This window comes from Streptopelia decaocto, assembly GCF_964273445.1.
Source record: "Streptopelia decaocto genome assembly, chromosome: 1".
Lineage (NCBI taxonomy): Eukaryota > Metazoa > Chordata > Aves > Columbiformes > Columbidae > Streptopelia > Streptopelia decaocto.
This window is the reverse complement of record NC_138663.1, coordinates 159,395-178,186: the sequence shown is the minus strand read 5'-3', so window position 1 is coordinate 178,186 and position 18,792 is coordinate 159,395. Positions and strand designations below refer to the sequence as shown.

General features: G+C 52.6%; 2 protein-coding genes across 3 annotated transcripts; both read left to right on the top strand.

Annotated features, from left to right (window-relative positions):
• Window positions 1-1,465: 1,465 nt before the first annotated feature.
• LOC309453120 (guanylyl cyclase-activating protein 1-like) lies at window positions 1,466-8,231 on the top strand. Of its 2 annotated transcripts, XM_082076323.1 has the most exons (4): window positions 1,466-2,129; window positions 4,891-5,040; window positions 6,680-6,770; window positions 7,903-8,231. In XM_082076323.1, exons 1-4 carry the CDS (start codon window positions 1,932-1,934, stop codon window positions 8,028-8,030), a joined length of 567 nt encoding a protein of 188 aa, XP_081932449.1. In that variant the 5' UTR covers window positions 1,466-1,931; the 3' UTR covers window positions 8,031-8,231. The 2 variants fall into 2 exon arrangements, with proteins under 2 accessions (XP_081932449.1, XP_081932448.1); XM_082076322.1 differs by lacking the exon at window positions 7,903-8,231 and having other exon boundaries at window positions 6,680-7,406.
• A 4,017-nt stretch (window positions 8,232-12,248) lies between these two features.
• On the top strand, window positions 12,249-18,398 carry NAA20 (N-alpha-acetyltransferase 20, NatB catalytic subunit). Its single transcript, XM_082043541.1, has 6 exons — window positions 12,249-12,438; window positions 13,155-13,179; window positions 13,284-13,374; window positions 15,145-15,280; window positions 16,170-16,315; window positions 18,071-18,398. The coding sequence occupies exons 1-6, from the start codon at window positions 12,386-12,388 to the stop codon at window positions 18,154-18,156; spliced, it is 537 nt and encodes a 178-aa protein (XP_081899667.1). The 5' UTR covers window positions 12,249-12,385; the 3' UTR covers window positions 18,157-18,398.
• The last annotated feature ends 394 nt before the right edge of the window (window positions 18,399-18,792 follow it).

The following is an 18,792-nucleotide window of genomic DNA, read 5'->3' as shown; positions in this document are numbered from 1 at the left end:
GTTCTTAGTTTAAAATGTTTAGTGATGGTGTTTAACAGAGATAGAAATCCTATATGTCCTTTACATACTGTCCTTCTTATGTGGATTAACAGTGATAATTTTCAAGGGTCAGTTATGCTAGCATCTCACTGCATTTCAGTAACACAAACAATTTTTTAATTGCCCTAATGTTTATCTGCAGCTTCAGTATAGGCAGCTGAAACACTTGTGTTACATAGTCTGGTTGCATTGATTTACTGTGCTCTTGAGAAAGTGAAGTTGAGGCAGTACTACTTATATTGTTATATGATGCTGGTCACAAAAGATAAGTATATGGACTGTTTAGCACTGTTCATTGTTTCAGGATATAAAATTACTTCTCTTTGTTTTATTATAAAGTTTATGGGTTCGGATTTTTTTTTTAATTATGCTACAAAAATAAGCTATTACCGTATTTTAACAGATTCGAGTCTCTGAGGATAAGACACAGGAATGACATCCATTCCTAAGTACAGACGGTGGTTTGCTCCGATTCCTGCTCCTCGGTGCTGTCGTTGGAATTCGCCGGGTCTGGTGACCTGACGGGGTGAGGCTGCTGCGGCTGCTCCCACCGCGCCGCTCGCTGCCCGGGCTGGGCAGTGTGTACCGACATACACACTGTCGGTCCAGGTACCGACATACTCACTGTCGGTCCAGGTCCAGCACCCAGCACGTGCAGCACCCCGTGATTCGTGCTCTGACGCCAGCTGCTGGCACTTAGATCCTCACTGGTTCCAGTCGCCGGCTTCTGTGACCCGTGGTCCCCACTCCACTTGGGGCACTTCGAGCCCCGTGCACGCACGCAGGACAGAGCCGCACGGCCAGGAGAACAGTTAGAAACGTCAGCAGACAGGAAATGCCGCGCTGATGAGGCACCGGGCACGGCTCACACTGACCAGAAACCGTTCTACATGCAACGAGCCCCTTGTATCACCTTTCCCTCCATTTTCCATGCTTGTTCATCCCAAAACCACCCAGACCCATCCCTTTCCCCACCTTTGGTTCCTCCCCTAAGCATCCCATTGTAAGTCTCATGCAACCCTCAAAGGCTTTTCCTCTGCCCCCACATTTTCCGTGTCCCCCAGGCAGCACCCTCACTCTGTAAGTCTCTGACGACCTCTCCCATCGACTCATTGTCGCGGGTGCCACCTCCAGGCCCAGGGGCCGATGGCTCCCCTGTAACAGCCTTGGCAGCAGGACAGGGGCTTCATTTCTGTTACTGGGTTATCCGGGTTCCCCAGCCTGTGATTGTCTCCTTTTGCTCCTCCCTGTTTGTGCAGATGAGCCTTTTATGGGTTCATTGCACGTATGTGGTAGTTCTGGGATTAGCCAGGTTAGGGGATTATTTGGTTTCCCCATCCACCAGTGTTCCTCCGTGCCCCTTTTTGAGTGTGGAGATGAGCTTTCCCCTCATAGCAAAACACTGATGATGGGCACCTTCCGTAAGTCTATACGCTGTGCGCTGGTCCTATACCGTAAATTATCCAGCACTTCTGTTTGAGGAAACAGACTCTCAAATCCAGTTAGAGGAGCAGGTCTTCACTTCAAATCCCACATCTTATACCTTTTCCTCATATCTTCATGTATAATTATATCCAAGTTAAAAATAGGGAAGTGTACCGAACCAGCATAGCTCCCGATGCTGGTATCTGATTAACCTTCTCACCCTTGCTGAACTGGCTCCTGAAATAGCAGTGATTATCTTGCACCTCCTTTCCATTCTAAGATGACTATCTCGTTGAAACTTTCAGGTTTGTAAATCATCCTCTAAGCAGATTATCATCTGTAATTGGCTTGTGGAAATCTAGATCTCTCACTTAGCTGACAGTAACGCTGAACTCGGGCAGGAGCAGGTGGGCAGAGCCGCCAGAGAAACAGCAGGAAGAGCACCTTTCTTCTGACCGCACGTACACATGGGGAACAACAGCAGCTCCACGGTGGACGATCTGCAGGCTGTCGAGATCCACCACTGGTACAAGAAGTTCATGACAGAGTGTCCGTCTGGGCAGCTGACGGAGCACGAGTTCAAACAGTTCTTCGGGCTGCGAGGGCTGGACCCGGAGGCCAATGAGTACATCGAGCAGATGTTCCGCACGTTCGATATGAACAAGGTGAGTTATCCGGCAAGGAAATTAACTGCCTCGCACTGCTTAAAGGCAAACGAGCTTCTGCGCTGTTAGAGTCTCTTACAGACTCTGGTGTGGAAAGCTGCCGAGTGACACTGACGTGAAGCAGCTAAATGCAAGGAGCAAATTAATGTGCGTAGATAATGACAGGGATAACATAGCCATAGGTAATAACGCCTTATTATCTAACAACCTTGTGCAAGTTTGTCTTTAAATTTTGAGACCTTATTGTGTATTAATTGACTTGGCCTTGTTTGACTAGTAAAATACTAATGAAAGGAATAAGGGCAGGGAGTATTCTTAAGGGCAGGCATTATTCTTAATGTTCTTATTCTTACTATTCAAAATATAATATATATAAGATAGTAGAGATTATCAAACACAGTAGAAATCACCGTGACGTGCGCAGAAGCGGTGATTTCGCGTGTTCGGCAGCCGCAACGAGCGCTGCGTGGGCTCCGCGCGGGGCGGGGCTGCGGCGTCCCCGCTGCGGCAGGCGCCGCCGAGCCAAGAAACAGTAGCCCCCACAATTCTTTTAAACATGCAATTCCCCAACTTTTTCCTGTTGTTTATCCATATATACTTAAGCCTGTGCTTGCAGGCCTTTAATAAAAGTAATAGAGAAATTTGGTTTTATGGCAGCCTGGGAAAATTCAGCTTTGCTGTCTGCTCCGAGGCTCTGAAATGGCTGGAGCAAATGTCTGTGGGTCGAGGAGGAACCAGCCACGGAGATGTGAAACGGGGCCAGTTTTGAAGAAGGAAAGCCTAGGGACTGAGCAGAGAATGCTGGTTCGGACAACATGCCAGAAGCCATATGGAGTTAGGGGATGCTTAGGGAGATTACGGAACTGTTAAAGACACGAGCGGAGCAGGAGGCTCCTGGGGTGGCCGAGGTCTGCGGGCGCAGGGGCTGGAGGTGCCCGCAGCCCCACAGCACGTCCCCCCTCGTCCTGCGTTCCCTGCGCCCGGGGGAGCAGAGCGATGAGGAGCCGTTGTAGGAACTAAACCAACACGTTTACAGCTCTTGCACAAGTCTTGCCCTTCACCTCTGTCAACTCTTGGGATGTTTAAGGACTTCAATGTTTGTACAAGGATGTTACGCATACCCAAGTTCTCCCGTGAGCCTCATGTTAAGCAGTAAACAATGTCCTAAGAAGACTAATGCAAATTTGGTCATACAAAGATAAAAAACTGTCTTCTAAATAAAGTTACAGTGAGCTCAAGGAGAATGAAGTAAGAGTGTAGCAACCGGTGGAGATGGACCTACATCAGTTAATCTGAGCCCGTAATAGCCACTTAATCTAAGCTCCTTTTGTAAACAAGGGCAAGGAGCAAGAGCACCCGAGGAATTCCACCCTGCAGTAACACAGACCTGGGCGGTGGGCGGAACCATCTGCCCTGGACCCGCAGGTTCCGAGAACCTCCAACAGAGACAGTTACGAACAGCAGCCCACCCGCTTTCCCACTGCGGAGCCAGTGGTCTGTGGTTCTGGGGACTGTGCTCAGTGGGTTATAAACACTCACAGTGACTGAGTGAGCGTTTCAAAGCATCGTGACCCTGGCTGCAACACGGCAGCGCTCTGCTAGTCTACCTGCATTCACCTTTACATATATTTACTTACATCCATTCCAGAAAGACATCTGACTTCGTTTAAATACCTCAGTAAATTAAAGTTGGGGTTTTTTTCTCTGTAATTATTCAGAATTTTTGGCAGAGCACTTTCTTGCACTTTCTTTTTTGTTTCTTTTTAACCACTTCAAATTTTAGTTGGTGTTAAATCCATAGATTATAAATCTTTAATGTCTGGCATTTTTCTGGCAGAGGAAACAAGAGCTTTTTGAGTTTCTTTGTAGATGCAAGAAATTGAATGTTTACAAAACCTAAATACAGAACAATTTTCCATCTGTCAGATCACGTTCTATGTATTTAAAATACATCTTCAGTCACATTTTTCCAGAGATGCAGGAGGGAGCTGTGGCTGGCAGAGCAGTGGTTCCACAAGGACAAAGCAGACTGGTGCACAAACCCCAGGCACAACCCCCTCCGGCTCTGCTCCGGGGCTCTGGGTCAGCTCTGTCCCGCAGCCCGTCCGGGCGGCGCTGGGGACACAGTGTGCGCTGGGGACACACAGTCCGTGCTGGGGACACAGTGCGCACTGGGGACACAGTCCGTGCTGGGGACACATCGGTCTGTGCTGGGGACACAGTCCGTGCTGGGGACACACAGTCCATGCTGGGGACACAGTCCGTGCTGGGGACACACAGTCTGTGCTGGGGACACACAGTCCATGCTGGGGACACAGTCCGTGCTGGGGACACACAGTCCGTGCTGGGGACACACAGTCCGTGCTGGGGACACACAGTCCATGCTGGGGACACAGTCCGTGCTGGGGACACACAGTCTGTGCTGGGGACACAGTCTGTGCTGGGGACAGTTCGCGCTGGGGACACAGTCCGTGCTGGGGACACAGTCCGTGCACACTGCCCATGTGCGGTAACGGATTCCATCTCCGCGAGTGGAAACACAGGGGAGCACAGATACGTAATGGATCATAACTACGGGAATCCAGGCGTTCAGCAGATCCTAAAGGCGTGTGTATATATGTATGTGTGTGTACTAAAGCTTTTTCCTAAGTCCGAGTCTCTGTGCCCCTTGTGAATCTAATGGGCGGTAAGGTAAAGCACCTCTGCAGCCGTGAGTCCCTCAGTCTGCCCCCGTCACGATTTGGGCTTTGCTTTCCCACAGGACGGATACATCGACTTCATGGAATACGTGGCCGCGCTCAGCCTCGTTCTCCGGGGGAAGATGGAGCAGAAGCTGCGGTGGTATTTCAAGCTCTATGATGTAGATGGCAACGGCTGCATCGATCGACATGAATTGCTCAACATCATTAAGGTGAGTCTCCAGGCATCTGTGTTCTTTCCTCTGTCCCTAAAGGCAAATTCCACCACGCAAATAAGAGTTTTGTTATTCCCCGAGGGGACGAGACCTCCTTTAAGAGCATTCTTGCTGTCAGCAGAACTCCCCACAACCTCGCGGTGCAGTGGGCAGACTCGGCAGACCCTCCTGCGCCCACGGCACGTCACAGCACAGCCAGCACTGGCTTAGCTGCCTTGGACCCACATGGTGCTCCCCAAGGCTCCACAGCCCGTGGCGCTCGGTCGCACCCTCTGCACTGGGTCCGTGTGTCCTGTTCCCCACGTAAACACCAGCTGGAAAGTTACTCCCGGTTTGCTTTTTAGAACCAGCTCCTAACTGTCAATGTAATAAAACATTTTTGACTTTGGCAAATAGTTTAAAGAAGAACGACTGTTAATGAAAAAGATGGTATTGAAATGGCTGTTGTGGAAGGTGCTGGAACTGCAGGCAGAAACATGGCCTTGTGGATATCTCAGAATGAACTGTGCTGGGAGCTCAGGTTGTTCTGCAGAGACCGGGAAACCAAAAAGATGCAGGAAAGGTTCAATGACCTAAATCATTTACATTTCTGAATAAGAAAGATCACAAAATTGATTTGATAAAGATTTGAAGGCTTAGCTCTCCACAAATAAAACCACTAATATGACATTAGTCATGCATTTTCATTTGAATATGAGTTTTAATGCTGGGCACTGAGGAGACAAAGCCAAATCACTAACTGTGATAACATCCAGCCACCCAGTAAACACTTGCAGTAGAAGTGCTCAGGCGCCACAGCGAAGAGACAGACGGTAGAAACAAGTCCTGTGAGCGACAAGTGTTGGCAGCCAGCTCACTGCCCTCTGAACTCTGCGGGTAGTTCAGTGTCTCTTCGGCAGCCTCAGGAACCTGCTGAGGTGACACTTAGTTTTAGTGGAATTACATTTGAAAAAGAATGAATAAAGTTACCAAAAATTAGAAGGTAAAAACTAGAAAATGAGTAGTCTTAAAATCAAAATGAAGGCTGTGGAATCACATACTTCATGGACATCCTTAAACAGGTGAATCAATTATGCATGGAAAGAAAAGCGAGCTCTGCACTTTATGACTATGAATAAGATGATTTGCAGTAAACAGTAGTGAATAAAGCTTAAAGCTTCTCAAGCTGAAAATGCATTTCCAGTGAGCTTCAGGGAGAAGCGAGACACACAGGAATCAGTATATACATGGAAAGAGGGAAAGCAAGAACAGAAATAAATGGCCACAGCATATAACAAAAGAATTTCCTAATGTCAAATGCAGAGGGTGTTTGACAGAGTTTATTTGGCCTGGCAGACTATAGGGTAACAGAAAGTGGATCACTTAGTGGATCCCGATTCTGCCGTTTCTCCTTCACCTGAGCAGATTCAGGGCAATCCTGTGGGCTTCACTGCTCGCTCCACGTTCCCTTTGCACGTGCAGCGCCAGTTGCAAGGCCGATGATTCTGCTGTGTTTTGCTATGATGCCGGTTCATTTTTACCGGGAGGGTACCAGGCACGACTGTCTCGTTCCGAATCCGCGCTGGCAGCGGCAGCGCACTCAGCCTGTCCCTTCAGAGGCCATCGGCAGCTTCCTGCTCTTGCTCTTCTCTTCCAGGCTATTCGAGCTATTAATGGTGGTGACCATGAAACCAGTGCAGAAGAGTTCACCAACAGAGTCTTCAACAAGATTGACGTGAATGGGGATGGTAAGATTCCCGTCTTTGTCCTCCGCCTCAGGCCGTCTCTGTGCTACAAAGAGACACCCATGTCACGTCATCCGTTCTTGATTGAACACTATGGATCTTCATTTCATATTTGCCTGTTGCATGAATTCTCAACCAGTAATGCATTCTCGGTGAATTTTGCTAAGGCTTTCTTTCCTCCGAGTCGCATGTAATCAGTACAACAGGATTTGTTCCCTGCACTGTTCTCAGCTGTATTCTGTCCCCATGAGTTTGGTAGTAGGGTCTTGGAGTGGGCTTTCCTGTTTTCCTTTCTGTATGTTGCTGTGCAGCTTATCTCAGAGTTAGAAGTGGGAAATGTTAACAGATGGCCCCACCTACTCCTAAATATTTCAGCAGGGAAAGGACACCTGGAGTTCAGTGCTGAGGCTCGGAGTTTCCTCACCAGGTCTGCTGCAGCAGCACGGCGAGCACGGGAAGCGCTACGGACCCGCCAGTCGGGAGCCGGTCGATGCGCCGTAGTCGCGGTGTCCCCGGCGGGTACCGCCCCCCGCGCTGCCGCACGCGCTCGGTGTCCCGGCGGGTACCGCCCCCCGCGCTGCCGCACGCGCTCGGTGTCCCCGCGGGTACCGCCCCCCGCGCTGCCGCACGCGCTCGGTGTCCCCGCGGGTACCGCCGCCGGCACCGCGCGCTGCCCCGACGCGCTCTCTGTTGTCAGAGCTCTGCCCGGCTGCGTCCCCGCACAAGGGCGCTCTGGCCTAGGACAGAAACCCTGTTTCTGCCTGTCACAGCTTCCATCACTTCTTCTCAACATAAACCCCAGCAAGTACGTGGCAGGTTAGCACTATAACACGTTAGGCCAAAAAGGAGATGGCTGATCCAGCCTTATTTCTAGGACACTATGATCCTACTCCTCAGCTGTGCACTCCCCTGTTCTTTCTGATGGGCCCTTTCCCTTCTGTGGGGAAAACAGAGGAAAAAAGGGAGCTGGATATTAGGGAAGTTCCGTATACGCTTACAAGACTCTGAGGCCTGTTGGTGCTTTAGAACAGTGCACGTACAGTCAGTGTTCTCTAAAGTTAGATCTCTGGACTCCTTTTCCTGGTCAGTGGGGGCTGGCGTGATTCTGATACCTTCTTGTCTGGGTCTGACTCAGGTGAACTTTCTCTGGACGAGTTTGTGGAGGGCGCAAGGAAAGACGAGGAGTTCATGGAGGTTATGATGAAAAGCCTGGACCTGTCGCACATCGTGGCCATGATCAACAACCGTCGCCATAGTGTATAAACCGGGCTGGGAGACGCTGTGCCAGCGGACAGAAGGGTGCGCACACCAGAGAGGAGAGACAGCATTTTAGAAACCCATCAGAATTTCCATAAACACGCATATGGAAGTGGGAAAGAGAGACGCTGCTATCTTTGTGTATCCGAGTCATCTGTACCGATACTGAAGCTCAGCCACATACATGCAGGGCAGGTTCAGACAAAACGGATCTTGGGTGGCAGTACTTGCCTTGACTTCCTAAAATTTAAGGGCCAAGTTTCAGGGCAGAAATTTCCTCCTTATTCTGTGTCCTGGATTGTCACTTTGCAATGGACTAAAGGTAATGCTAAGTTTTCGAAGAGCACTAGCAAAATGGGATGATTGGGCGCAAATGATTTCTGACATGTCCAAAAGAAGAGCTTCAAACTGTTATCAAGGTAGAGAACTATGGAAAGAACGTAACTTCCCTGTTCTTGTAATGATATTAGATCATGAACACCAGCGTATTTGTCCATACCAGGTGTGTTTGGATTTGGTAGTCTCTACAGAAGCAGCTTTATTCATAAGATCTCAAGAGCTGGAAGAAAACCAGTGTTTGAGGCTGGCAGTGACACATCTGTTCCCAGCGGCACTGTCAGGAATGCTGCTGTTTGCAGCTGTGGGTGATCAAAGAACTCCCTACCAAGCAAATCAATAGGTGAGGAGCAGCTTCTGTAACTAGAGACAATACGCTACTCGGTTTCCCAAAGCATAAGAGTTACCTGAGAAATCAAATCCTTTTTACACTCATTGTCCTACTACTCTCCTCTCATACAACTGAATAAATGAAGCACGTGAAGATGATCCTAATATTGTTGCTTCACACATCCTTTTTTGTTCTTTCTTTTTATTCTTGAGGAGAAAACCTAAAAAGTAAAAGAGAGAATGCAGTAAGGTGACATGTGAATTCTGCTGTTCCTGTGGACACCGGAGTTGTTGACGCTGCCACAAACGACACGCAATGGGAAGAGTGACGTAGCATGGACAGAAACTGAGAACAAAGCGTCTTGTTCGCTGATGTTAGGTAGGGTCATGGTTAGAAGCTCCTTTGGATCTAGAGAGAAGCAGAAGGTGAAGAATGCAGAAGTTCAGCAGAGCGCCCGTGCCACGGTTGGACGTGTTCTCCTGTGCAGGAGGAAGAACTTGCAGACCTGGAACAGAAGATTCAGACTGGACTTGCTCTCGCTTGTATTTAAGCTTCTGTGATGTATGTATGTATATTGAACAAAGTGTCTGGGCTTTCGTCTAAGTCGAGGGAGGTTTAGTCAGGACTGTCACTGGAGCTTGGGAAAGCGAGGGACCACGTTTAGATTGGGCACCAGCGCTTTGCCAGGTGGGCTCGTGCTCCAGGTCCCACTGACACGTGCACGTCCGCAGCCGCGGAGCTTCTGAGCGGAAGCGTAACCGGGGTATTGGGGACGCGGCCGAGCTCTCCAGAGGGTCCGAGCACGTGCTGCTGGGCTTGGGCTCCGCTGTCCCCGGGCGGGAGGTGGCAGAGGTTGCTTGTTCAAGGCTGTTGAACCTGTCCTGTACCTGTTATCATACAAGTCCTCGGCCTCCTGCAGTTTCGTGGGTCAGTTACATGTACAACTACATTTTTATCATCATCAGCTGACATACAAAAATAACCCCTATTTTTATGTCTTAGGAAACTAAAGAATTTTTGTAAGTGCAGCTGATGTATTAAAGAAATCACCAAGCATGTGTGGCTGGCAGCGGTGTTGCAGCAAGCTGCTATACACACTGTACAGAATCTTCTTGATGTACATAATGGAGAAGGGCACGTACATGGGATATTGTCAATAAGAATCCTGAATATTTGTAAGCGGAGTTTAATTCTTTATTTTTTAACAGACTGTAGAAAACTGGTCCTTCCTTGGCTGTCAGTGCTGATGGTGCTGGGACGGTTCCCATCTAAGATGCTGTTGTGACATCTGTAATAAACAAAACCCAATAACAACAAACATGCATCGTGCTGTCACTACAGCAGGCTGCAGACCTGTGCTTCGTTCTTAGTGTTTCTGTTCTGCTACTGAACGACGTCGCTGTTTCTTGGGGTCCATGTGCCTTTGTCAGAGCTCTGGGAAAGGGGCTGGGAGGGGAACACGAAATCTCTGTGAACGGGAGATATTTGTTTTCTGACCTACTTGTCTGTCTTTGTACAGTTAAGATAAAAAAATGTACAATAAACATATCTCGGAATTGTTCCCTTTGCCAGTAAAGAATTAGAATGAGGATAGAATCAAGAGCTCTGGTTTGGATTCAGCATGTTAGGGTTTTTAAGTATCTCCCAGGATGGGAACTCCACAACTTCTCTGGGTTAGGGTGAGGGTTTGTGGGTTTAGGATTAGGGAATATGGTTAGGATGTTAAGTGTTGAAGTTATCATTTGGGATTATGTCAAGGCTTAGGGTTCAGGCTGGGGTTAGAATTAGGAATTTAGGCTTGGATTTGGGCTCAGGTTTGGGATTTGGGTTAATGCTGTAGTTTAAGGATTAGTAATTACAGTTCAGGGGGTTGGGTTGTGCGGTCAGGTGTTAGATTTAGGATTAGGACTTAGAGGTTTGGGGACTCGCCCTGTGGTTGTGGGTGTGTGCAGTGCGGGCACGTCCGTGTCCCACCAGCCTCTGAAATCCTTTGCCTGTACCCCTTCCCCAGGCCACCATGCGGGTGACAGCGGAGATGTCGCATCCTCAAGAATCATTTAAAAACCCTGCCCAACACCTACCCCAGGACACAGTGGAAAGGGGCTCTATCTCTCTCTCTCTGTATATATCTCTATATTCCTGCACACCACTCCTGTCCCTCTCTTTCTCTGTCCTTCAGTCCTTGTCCCCATCCCTCTTTATCTCATCTCTGTGCCCTGTTTTCTCTCCCTTTCTTTTAGTCTTCCTCCCTGTTCTTCATCCCCCTCTGTCCCTCTGTCTTTCTCCCTGTCCCAGGCTGCATCAGCAGCTCTTGTGTTCCGTTTCCGCAGGGTGCTCTTCTGGGGATTCTCCCCACACCATTATGGTCTCAGGGCCTGGCTGCTTTAGCATCCACCCTCCAGTTCTGACAGTAACTTTCCGTGCTGGGCTGCGGCATTTGGCTGCGTGTCCTGGGTCTGCTGCGGAGCATCTGCGCCAAGCTGGTGCAGCACTGCAGGGCTTCTTGTTCTGGGCACCACAGCATAAAAAGGAGATAAAGCTATTGGAGAGTGTCCAGAAGAGGCTACGAAGTTGGTGAAGGTCTGGAGTGAAGCCGTGTGAGCAGCGGCTGCAGTCCCTGGGTGTGCTCAGCTGAGCAGAGCAGCCTGAGCGCAGAGCTCATGGGCTGCAGGTTCCTCAGCAGGAGCAGGAGGGGCAGGGTGAGCTCTGCTCTGGGACAGTGACAGAGCCCAGGGAACAGCAGCAGATGTGCTGGGGAGGGGCAGTGGGACATGGGGAAAAGGTTCTTCCCCAGAGGGGCTGGACACTGAACAGACCCCAGGGAGGGGTCACGGCCCAACCTGACAGTGTTCAAGAAGAGACCGGACACCGTCCTCAGACACACGGGGTGACCTGTGGGGTGTCCTGTGCAGGGACAGGAGCTGGAACCGATGATCCTGTGGGTCCTTCCAGCTCAGGACGTTCTGTGATCCTGTGGTTCCCTCCCCCGGAGCTCGTTTGTTTTGTGCGGTGTTCCGCACCCCATGCGGTGTGTGTGCCCGGGGCGGCGTCCCACCCGGGCGGTCACGGCTGTCCCCGGGCACCGCACCAGCTCCCCGCCCCGCTCTGAGCAGGCGGGTCAGCCCTGCCCGCAGCGCGCCCGCTGCTCCCGGCGCCCGCACCCGGCTCGGCCCCGCACTGAGCTCGGCCCCGCACTGAGCTCAGCCCCGCACCCGGCTCGGCCCCGCACCCGGCTCGGCCCCACACTGAGCTCAGCCCCGCACCCGGCTCAGCTCCGCACCCGGCTCGGCCCCGCACTGAGCTCGGCCCCGCACCCGGCTCGGCCCCGCACCCGGCTCGGCCCCGCACTGAGCTCAGCCCCGCACCCGGCTCAGCCCCGCACTGAGCTCAGCCCCGCACCCGGCTCGGCCCCGCACTGAGCTCAGCCCCGCACCCGGCTCGGCCCCGCACCCGGCTCCGCCCCAGCCGCGGGTGCAGGGCCGCTCCGCACCGCTGCCGCCTCTGCGCGGCGGAAAAGAACCCGGGGCGAAGGGAGCGCTTCCGGGGCGGCGGCAGGAGGAGCGGCGGCGGCAGGAGGAGCGGCGGCGGCAGGAGGAGCGGCGGCGGCAGGAGGAGCGGCGGCGGCAGGAGGAGCGGCGGCGGCAGGAGGAGCGGCGGCGGCAGGAGGAGCGGCGGCGGCAGCACCAGCATCATCATGACGACGCTCCGCGCCTTCACCTGCGACGACCTTTTCCGCTTCAACAACATGTGAGCGCAGCCCTCTCCCGGTCCCCTCTCCCGGTCCCCTCTCCCGGTCCCCTCTCCCGGTCCCCCCTCCCGGTCCCCCCCTCCCGGTCCCCCCTCCCGGTCCCTCTCCAGTCCCTCTCCCGGTCCCCCCTCCCGGTCCCTCTCCCGGTCCCCTCTCCAGTCCCTCTCCCGGTCCCCTCTCCCGGTCCCCTCTCCCGGTCCCCTCTCCAGTCCCTCTCCCGGTCCCTCTCCCAGTCCCTCTCCCGGTCCCTCTCCCGGTCCCTCTCCCGGTCCCCTCTCCCGGTCCCCCCTCCCGGTCCCCCCCTCCCGGTCCCCCCTCCCGGTCCCTCTCCAGTCCCTCTCCCGGTCCCCCCTCCCGGTCCCTCTCCCGGTCCCCTCTCCAGTCCCTCTCCCGGTCCCCTCTCCCGGTCCCCTCTCCCGGTCCCCTCTCCAGTCCCTCTCCCGGTCCCCTCTCCCGGTCCCCTCTCCCGGTCCCCTCTCCAGTCCCTCTCCCAGTCCCCTCTCCCCGTCCCTCTCCAGTCCCTCTCCCAGTCCCTCTCCAGTCCCAATCCCGGTCCCCCCTCCCGGTCCCCCCTCCCGGTCCCTCTCCCAGTCCCTCTCCCGGTCCCCTCTCCCAGTCCCTCTCCCTGCGCTCCCCCAGCCCCTCGGGCCTGTCTCCCCGGTGATCTCTGCCCGGCAGCCCCCGGGCCGTGCTGAGCGTTGCTCTCCCCCCGCAGCAACCTGGACCCGCTGACAGAGACCGTATCCTTCCGGCCGCCGGGGAGGGGGCGTGGGCTGGGCCGCCTCGGCTGAACCTGAACCTGAACCTGAACCTAACCTTAACCTTAACCTTAACCTCCTCGCAGTACGGGATCCCGTTCTACCTGCAGTACCTGGCCCACTGGCCCGAATACTTCATCGTGGCCGAGGCGCCCGGCGGGGAGCTGATGGGTTACAGTGAGTGGGGCACAGGGCGCCCACGGCACCGCTCACGGGCTGGCGGGTCGGGGTTCTAGCGCCGCGTGTCGGGGGTTCTAGCGCCGCGTGTCGGGGGTTCTGACGCCGCCTGTCGGGGGTTCTGACGCCGCCTGTCTGGGGGTTCTGACGCCGCGTGTCGGGGGTTCTGACGCCACATTTCAGGGGTTCTGACGCCGCGTGTCGGGGGTTCTGACGCCACATTTCAGGGGTTCTGACGCCGCGTGTCTGGGGGTTCTGACGCCGCGTGTCGGGGGTTCTGACGCCGCGTGTCTGGGGGTTCTGACGCCGCGTGTCGGGGGTTCTGACGCCGCGTGTCTGGGGGTTCTGACGCCGCGTGTCGGGGGGTTCTGACGCCGCGTGTCGGGGGGTTCTGACGCCGCGTGTCAGGGGGTTCTGACGCCGCCTGTCTAGGGGTTCTGACGCCGCGTGTCGGGGGGTTCTGACGCCGCGTGTCGGGGGGTTCTGACGCCGCGTGTCAGGGGGTTCTGACGCCGCCTGTCGGGGGGGTTCTGACGCCGCCTGTCGGGGGGTTCTGACGCCGCGTGTCAGGGGGTTCTGACGCCGCGTGTCTGGGGGTTCTGACGCCGCGTGTCAGGGGTTCTAATGCAGGAGCTCTTCTTGCTCTTCACGTTTTCCAAATACCCAGCTGGGAAAGGAACGTTACATGGCATCTTCGCATGTAATAAATGTCTAAGGGTATTACGTAGGACTTGCAGCAGCAGTTTTCAGTTTGATGTGCCGGGTGCGGCAAGGAGTCTCGGCTCTGGTAACACCCACACAGGTCTGTACAGGTGAACGTGTGCATGTGAGCAGTTCTGTAATCCCGAATTAAACCCTGCGCGCAGCTCTGATCTCACACACTGACGGGCATCAGGAAGTAAAAATGCTGGGCGTGGGTTTCGCGTTGTCCTGCAAGGGAAGGCTCTGGTGCGGATGTCATTTGCTTGTTTGTCATGAAATATTCGTGCTTTTCAGAAATTATTCCAAATACAGCTGTTAGTTTGCTTGTGCCTTACAGGTTTTTCCCCTGTTTTGTGTGTGCAGAGGGGTGGGGAGGTGGGAGCAGGACAGGAGTCTTTGCAGGGGCCCAGGAACTAAAGTACAGTAACGCTTAAAGCATTTGCAGTACAGGTGTCTCCATACCCACCACATCAGTTGTTCATTAGCAGTGACTGAGGTGTTTCCAAGAGTACCGCATGGAAGTGTGAATATTGGTGAACTAACGCTGGTTTGGCTCTATGTAGAAAGGAGAGAAACTACAAAGAAACCTCCCAAAACAATGTTCACCTTTTCTTTTTCCTTCCTTGAACATACCATGTTTGCAGCGCCTCAGCTTTCCATTGCCAGATTGGGAAAGTTTCCCAAGCTCTGTTCCCCCAGAGTCACCAAGAACCTCCAGTAGCTGCCAGGGTGGTGAGTTAGTGTTGGTCCTCTAGCCCTCCATTATTGTAGTCAGATCCTGAATTCCGTTCAGTTTAAGGCTCAGGAGTGTTGCTGAATTTTCCTTGGGGAGTCGTAGAAGTCATGCAACATTTCTTTTTCTTTTTTTTTCCCCGCTGGCCAAGCAGCTGCTGTTACACTCGAGCAAAGTGAGAGTTGTGGTGATTTCTGAGTCCCAGAGCGGCATGGTAGATGCTGGTGTTGGCGCCTTTGCCGCAGGACGGCGATGCTGGCTCGTGCCCGCCTGGCTGTTTTGTGAGGATGTGCAGGGGGGTGGGTGTCCACAGCTGACGCTCTGTCTGTCCGCAGTAATGGGCAAAGCCGAGGGCTCCGTGGCCAGGGAGGAATGGCATGGACACGTTACTGCCCTCTCTGTTGCACCAGAATTTCGACGGCTGGGCTTGGCTGCTAAATTGATGGAACTACTGGAAGAAATTTCAGAAAAGTGAGTACTGTGCTTATCTTTAAAGCAGAATTTAGCTTTAAGTAGTGTCCTGCTTCACTGAAATTCCCTGTAGTTAGAGAAAAATGACGATTGATGTTGCTGGTGGTTTAAAATCTCAGGATTTTTCTGAAAGCTAACTTGCCATAATCAGTAGGAAGTAGCCTGAATTCCAATAGAGATACTCTATAAAAGGTCCGTTTCTCGACAGCTTCGCAAAACATCAGCACTGTTTCCCGTAGTGCCTCCAACATACTTGTCCAGTAATCATGGGCTTTGTGTGCTTCCCTGAGGCACAGTCTTGAACAAATTTTATACGGCAGACAGTATCTTAATTTACTTTCCGTCTTGTGCTTGGTTACTTTTCCCTGCAGAGAATGTAGTTCAGCGTCAGTGAACAGGTGGGGAGGGGTCCCCAGCTGAGCTGGTGGGAGCTGCAGGACAGTACCGTGTGCTCACACGGTGCCCTTGCCGTGCCTCCCGTGGGGCAGCTCAGTTTTGCGAGTGACTGCCCCCCCTGCACTGTGGCAGGTAGTCACTGAGCCACTGCAATCTGGATTGTGTTGCTGCTTTGGGTTTTTTTAATCATTTTTATGGCTATGAAGCTGATACGGGTGATTAAACCTGTCCTGTGCTTTCTATTGATAATTCTGAAACCGCTGGCTGGTGTAGAAGAACGGTCGTGTGACAGAAATAAACTTGAATCGGTGCCTGTACACGATTTGTCCCTTGGTAACGCAGTGCACCTGTTGTCACGGTGTGAAAGGTGTTTGCTTCGCGTGCCGTCAGCAGATCTGCTCTTGGTCTGGTTGCAAGGTATGGGTTATTGTTCAGAAATACATTCACCTGCTGCTCACCTTACTGTGGTTTTTTGGTTTTATTTTTTTCAAAGAAAGGGTGGATTTTTTGTCGATCTCTTTGTGAGGGTATCAAATCAGGTTGCAGTAAACATGTACAAGCAACTGGGCTACAGCGTGTACCGGACAGTGTTGGAGTACTACTCTGCCAGCAGTGGAGAGCCGGATGAAGATGCTTATGGTAAGTGCTTGTTCTGCCTCAGGCTGAATGGGAAGATTGTCATGTTGAGGATTCCTGGGCTTGTTTCCATTATTGTTGTGTTTTTTATATGAAATGAGTTCAGATAGTTGTTGATGAATGGGATTTTGTGTACTCCTTTAGAGAGCTCTTCCTACTGAAGATTACATCAGTTACAAAACTTAATCTTGCAGTTCACACATTTTGTAGCATCTGTGGCAAAATAAACTACAAAACAAGAATAAATTAGTAAGTACAAAGATATTTATCCTGTAGGTAAGAAGAGAATAAAAATGCAGTTTCCTATCTAACTTTTCTTTCTGGGAATGCTCGCACCCGGGGCTGGGATTCACTAATGTTGTTGGGGAAGGAATCATAGAAGAGTGGGGGTTGGAGGGACCTCCCCAGCCCCCCAGCCCCCCTGCCATGACAGGGACATCGTCACCAGCTCAGGGTGCTCAGACCCCGTCCAGCCTGGCCTGGGATGTCTCAGGGATGGTTCATCCACCACCTCTCTGGGAACCCGGGCCAGGCTCTCACCACCCTCAGGGCAACAATTCCTTCCTCATGTCCGGCCTTAATCTCCCTCCTTTAGTTTAAACCATCACTCCTTGTCCTGTCACAACAGGCCCTGCTCAAAAGTCTGTCCCCATCTTTCTCACAGGTCCCTTTTCAGTCTGGAAAGGCCACACTAAGGTCTCCTGGAGCTCCTGTTCTCCAGCTGACCAGCCCAGCTCTCTCCCCTGTCCCCAGCAGAGCTGTTCCAGCCTCGGGTCATTCCTGGGGCTGCTCTGGCCCCTCTCCAGCAGGTCCCTGTGTGTCCTGTGCTGAGTGCCCTCCAGACACTGAGCCATTGACCACTACCCTCTGGATGCGACCAGCCAGCTGGCTCCTCATCCACCCATCAAATCCGTATTTCCCCAGTTTAGAGAGAAGGATGTTGTGGGGGACCATGTCAAAGGCTTTACAGAAGTACAGGTAGACGAGATCCATAGCCCTTCCTTTGTCCACTGATGTAGTTACTTCAAGGGGTCCTGTTGACTGGGAAAAGGGAAACATCACACCCTTTTTAAAAAGGGTAGAATGGAGGATCCTGGGCACTGCCGGCCTGTCAGCCTCCCCCTGTGCCTGGGCAGATCGTGGAGCAGACCCTCCTGGAGGCTGTGCTGCGGCACACGGAGGATGGGGGTGGTTCAGGACAGCGTCACCGCGGCAGGTCCTGCCTGACCAGGCTCGTGGCCTCCGGCGGAGCGACTGCCAGTGGACACGGGAGGGGCTGCGGATGTTGTCTGCCGGGCTTCCTTAGAGCCTCTGACAGTCAGATTGATAGTGTTGCTGCGAACAACACTAAGGACATCAGACTGCTGGTGTGTGTCCCAGGGAGGGCGGCTGAGGTGGCGAAGGCCTGGAGGGCAGGACTTGGCAGAGGCTGAGCCTGGAGAGGGGGAGGCAGAGGGTGACCCGGCCGCGCTCCGCACTGGCTCTGGGCAGCGGCGGGACACGGGGACGGGGGACACGGGGACGGGGGACGGGGGACACGGGGACGGGACACAGGGACAGGGACGGAGCTGTGCTGGGGAAGGGCATCCTGCAACGGGCAGGGACGTGGGCTCGATGAGCCTTACGGGTCCTTTCCGACTCGAGATATTCTGTGATTCTAGGAAATCTTGATTAAAAAAGATACAATAGAGAATTCACTTTATGTGGCTTTGTGCAATGACTGTCTTGTTATAATGGCTTTTTTTTCTTTCACCACAGATATGAGAAAAGCTCTTTCCAGAGATACAGAGAAGAAATCAATTATACCTCTGCCTCATCCCGTGAGGCCAGAAGACATTGAATAACCGCAAGCTGTGGTTCTCAGGCGACACTCAGTGTCGGGTTCCGTGTCCCCCAGCCCCAAGAACTCAGGGATGGGAGATCCCAGGCTCGATGTTTTTCCCCATGAAACACCGAAAGGCAATACTGAGAAGATTAGTAACGCTACTCCTGTCGGTAATGGCTGCATATTCCTGCACTAACCCTATTATTTTCCTTTTCAAATATTGGGAATTCAGAGACTATTAAAATGGAATTGCCTCCTGGATTGTGTTTTCTTTGCTTTCTTTCAAACCCAAAATACCTAAAGACAGCAACAGTAAAAACTCTTTAAGTGATTTTTTTTTCCTGACCAATGAAAACACTGTACAATAATGAAGAATCACGTCAGGGGAAGGCAATATATTAATACTTGCATAGAAGAGAAGTCTGTTGTACATAATGTAGAATGTCTCTCCCCTCTTCGTGGCACAGGACCGAGCTTGGGGTCTCTGTTGATTTGAAGAAGCCAGACAGCCGAAGCAGTCGAGGGTTCCCATCCACCACGGACCAGATTCAGGACTAATTCTGTGTTCTGGTTACCCGACATACCTTAACATGAACTAATCTGCAGTTCATCCAGCGGGATCTGGGCTGGAGAGTTGGGTGGGGAATAACCTGAT

Bases quoted from the DNA above. Each gene is read 5' to 3' on its own strand.
- LOC309453120 (XM_082076322.1), top strand. From the start codon at position 1,932: ATGGGGAACAACAGCAGCTCCACGGTGGACGATCTGCAGGCTGTCGAG. The intron at 2,130-4,890 runs GTGAGTTATCCG...GCTTTCCCACAG, and splicing joins GCACGTTCGATATGAACAAG to GACGGATACATCGACTTCAT. The intron at 5,041-6,679 runs GTGAGTCTCCAG...CTTCTCTTCCAG, and splicing joins AATTGCTCAACATCATTAAG to GCTATTCGAGCTATTAATGG.
- NAA20 (XM_082043541.1), top strand. From the start codon at position 12,386: ATGACGACGCTCCGCGCCTTCACCTGCGACGACCTTTTCCGCTTCAAC. The intron at 12,439-13,154 runs GTGAGCGCAGCC...CTCCCCCCGCAG, and splicing joins CTTTTCCGCTTCAACAACAT to CAACCTGGACCCGCTGACAG. The intron at 16,316-18,070 runs GTAAGTGCTTGT...CTTTCACCACAG, and splicing joins GCCGGATGAAGATGCTTATG to ATATGAGAAAAGCTCTTTCC.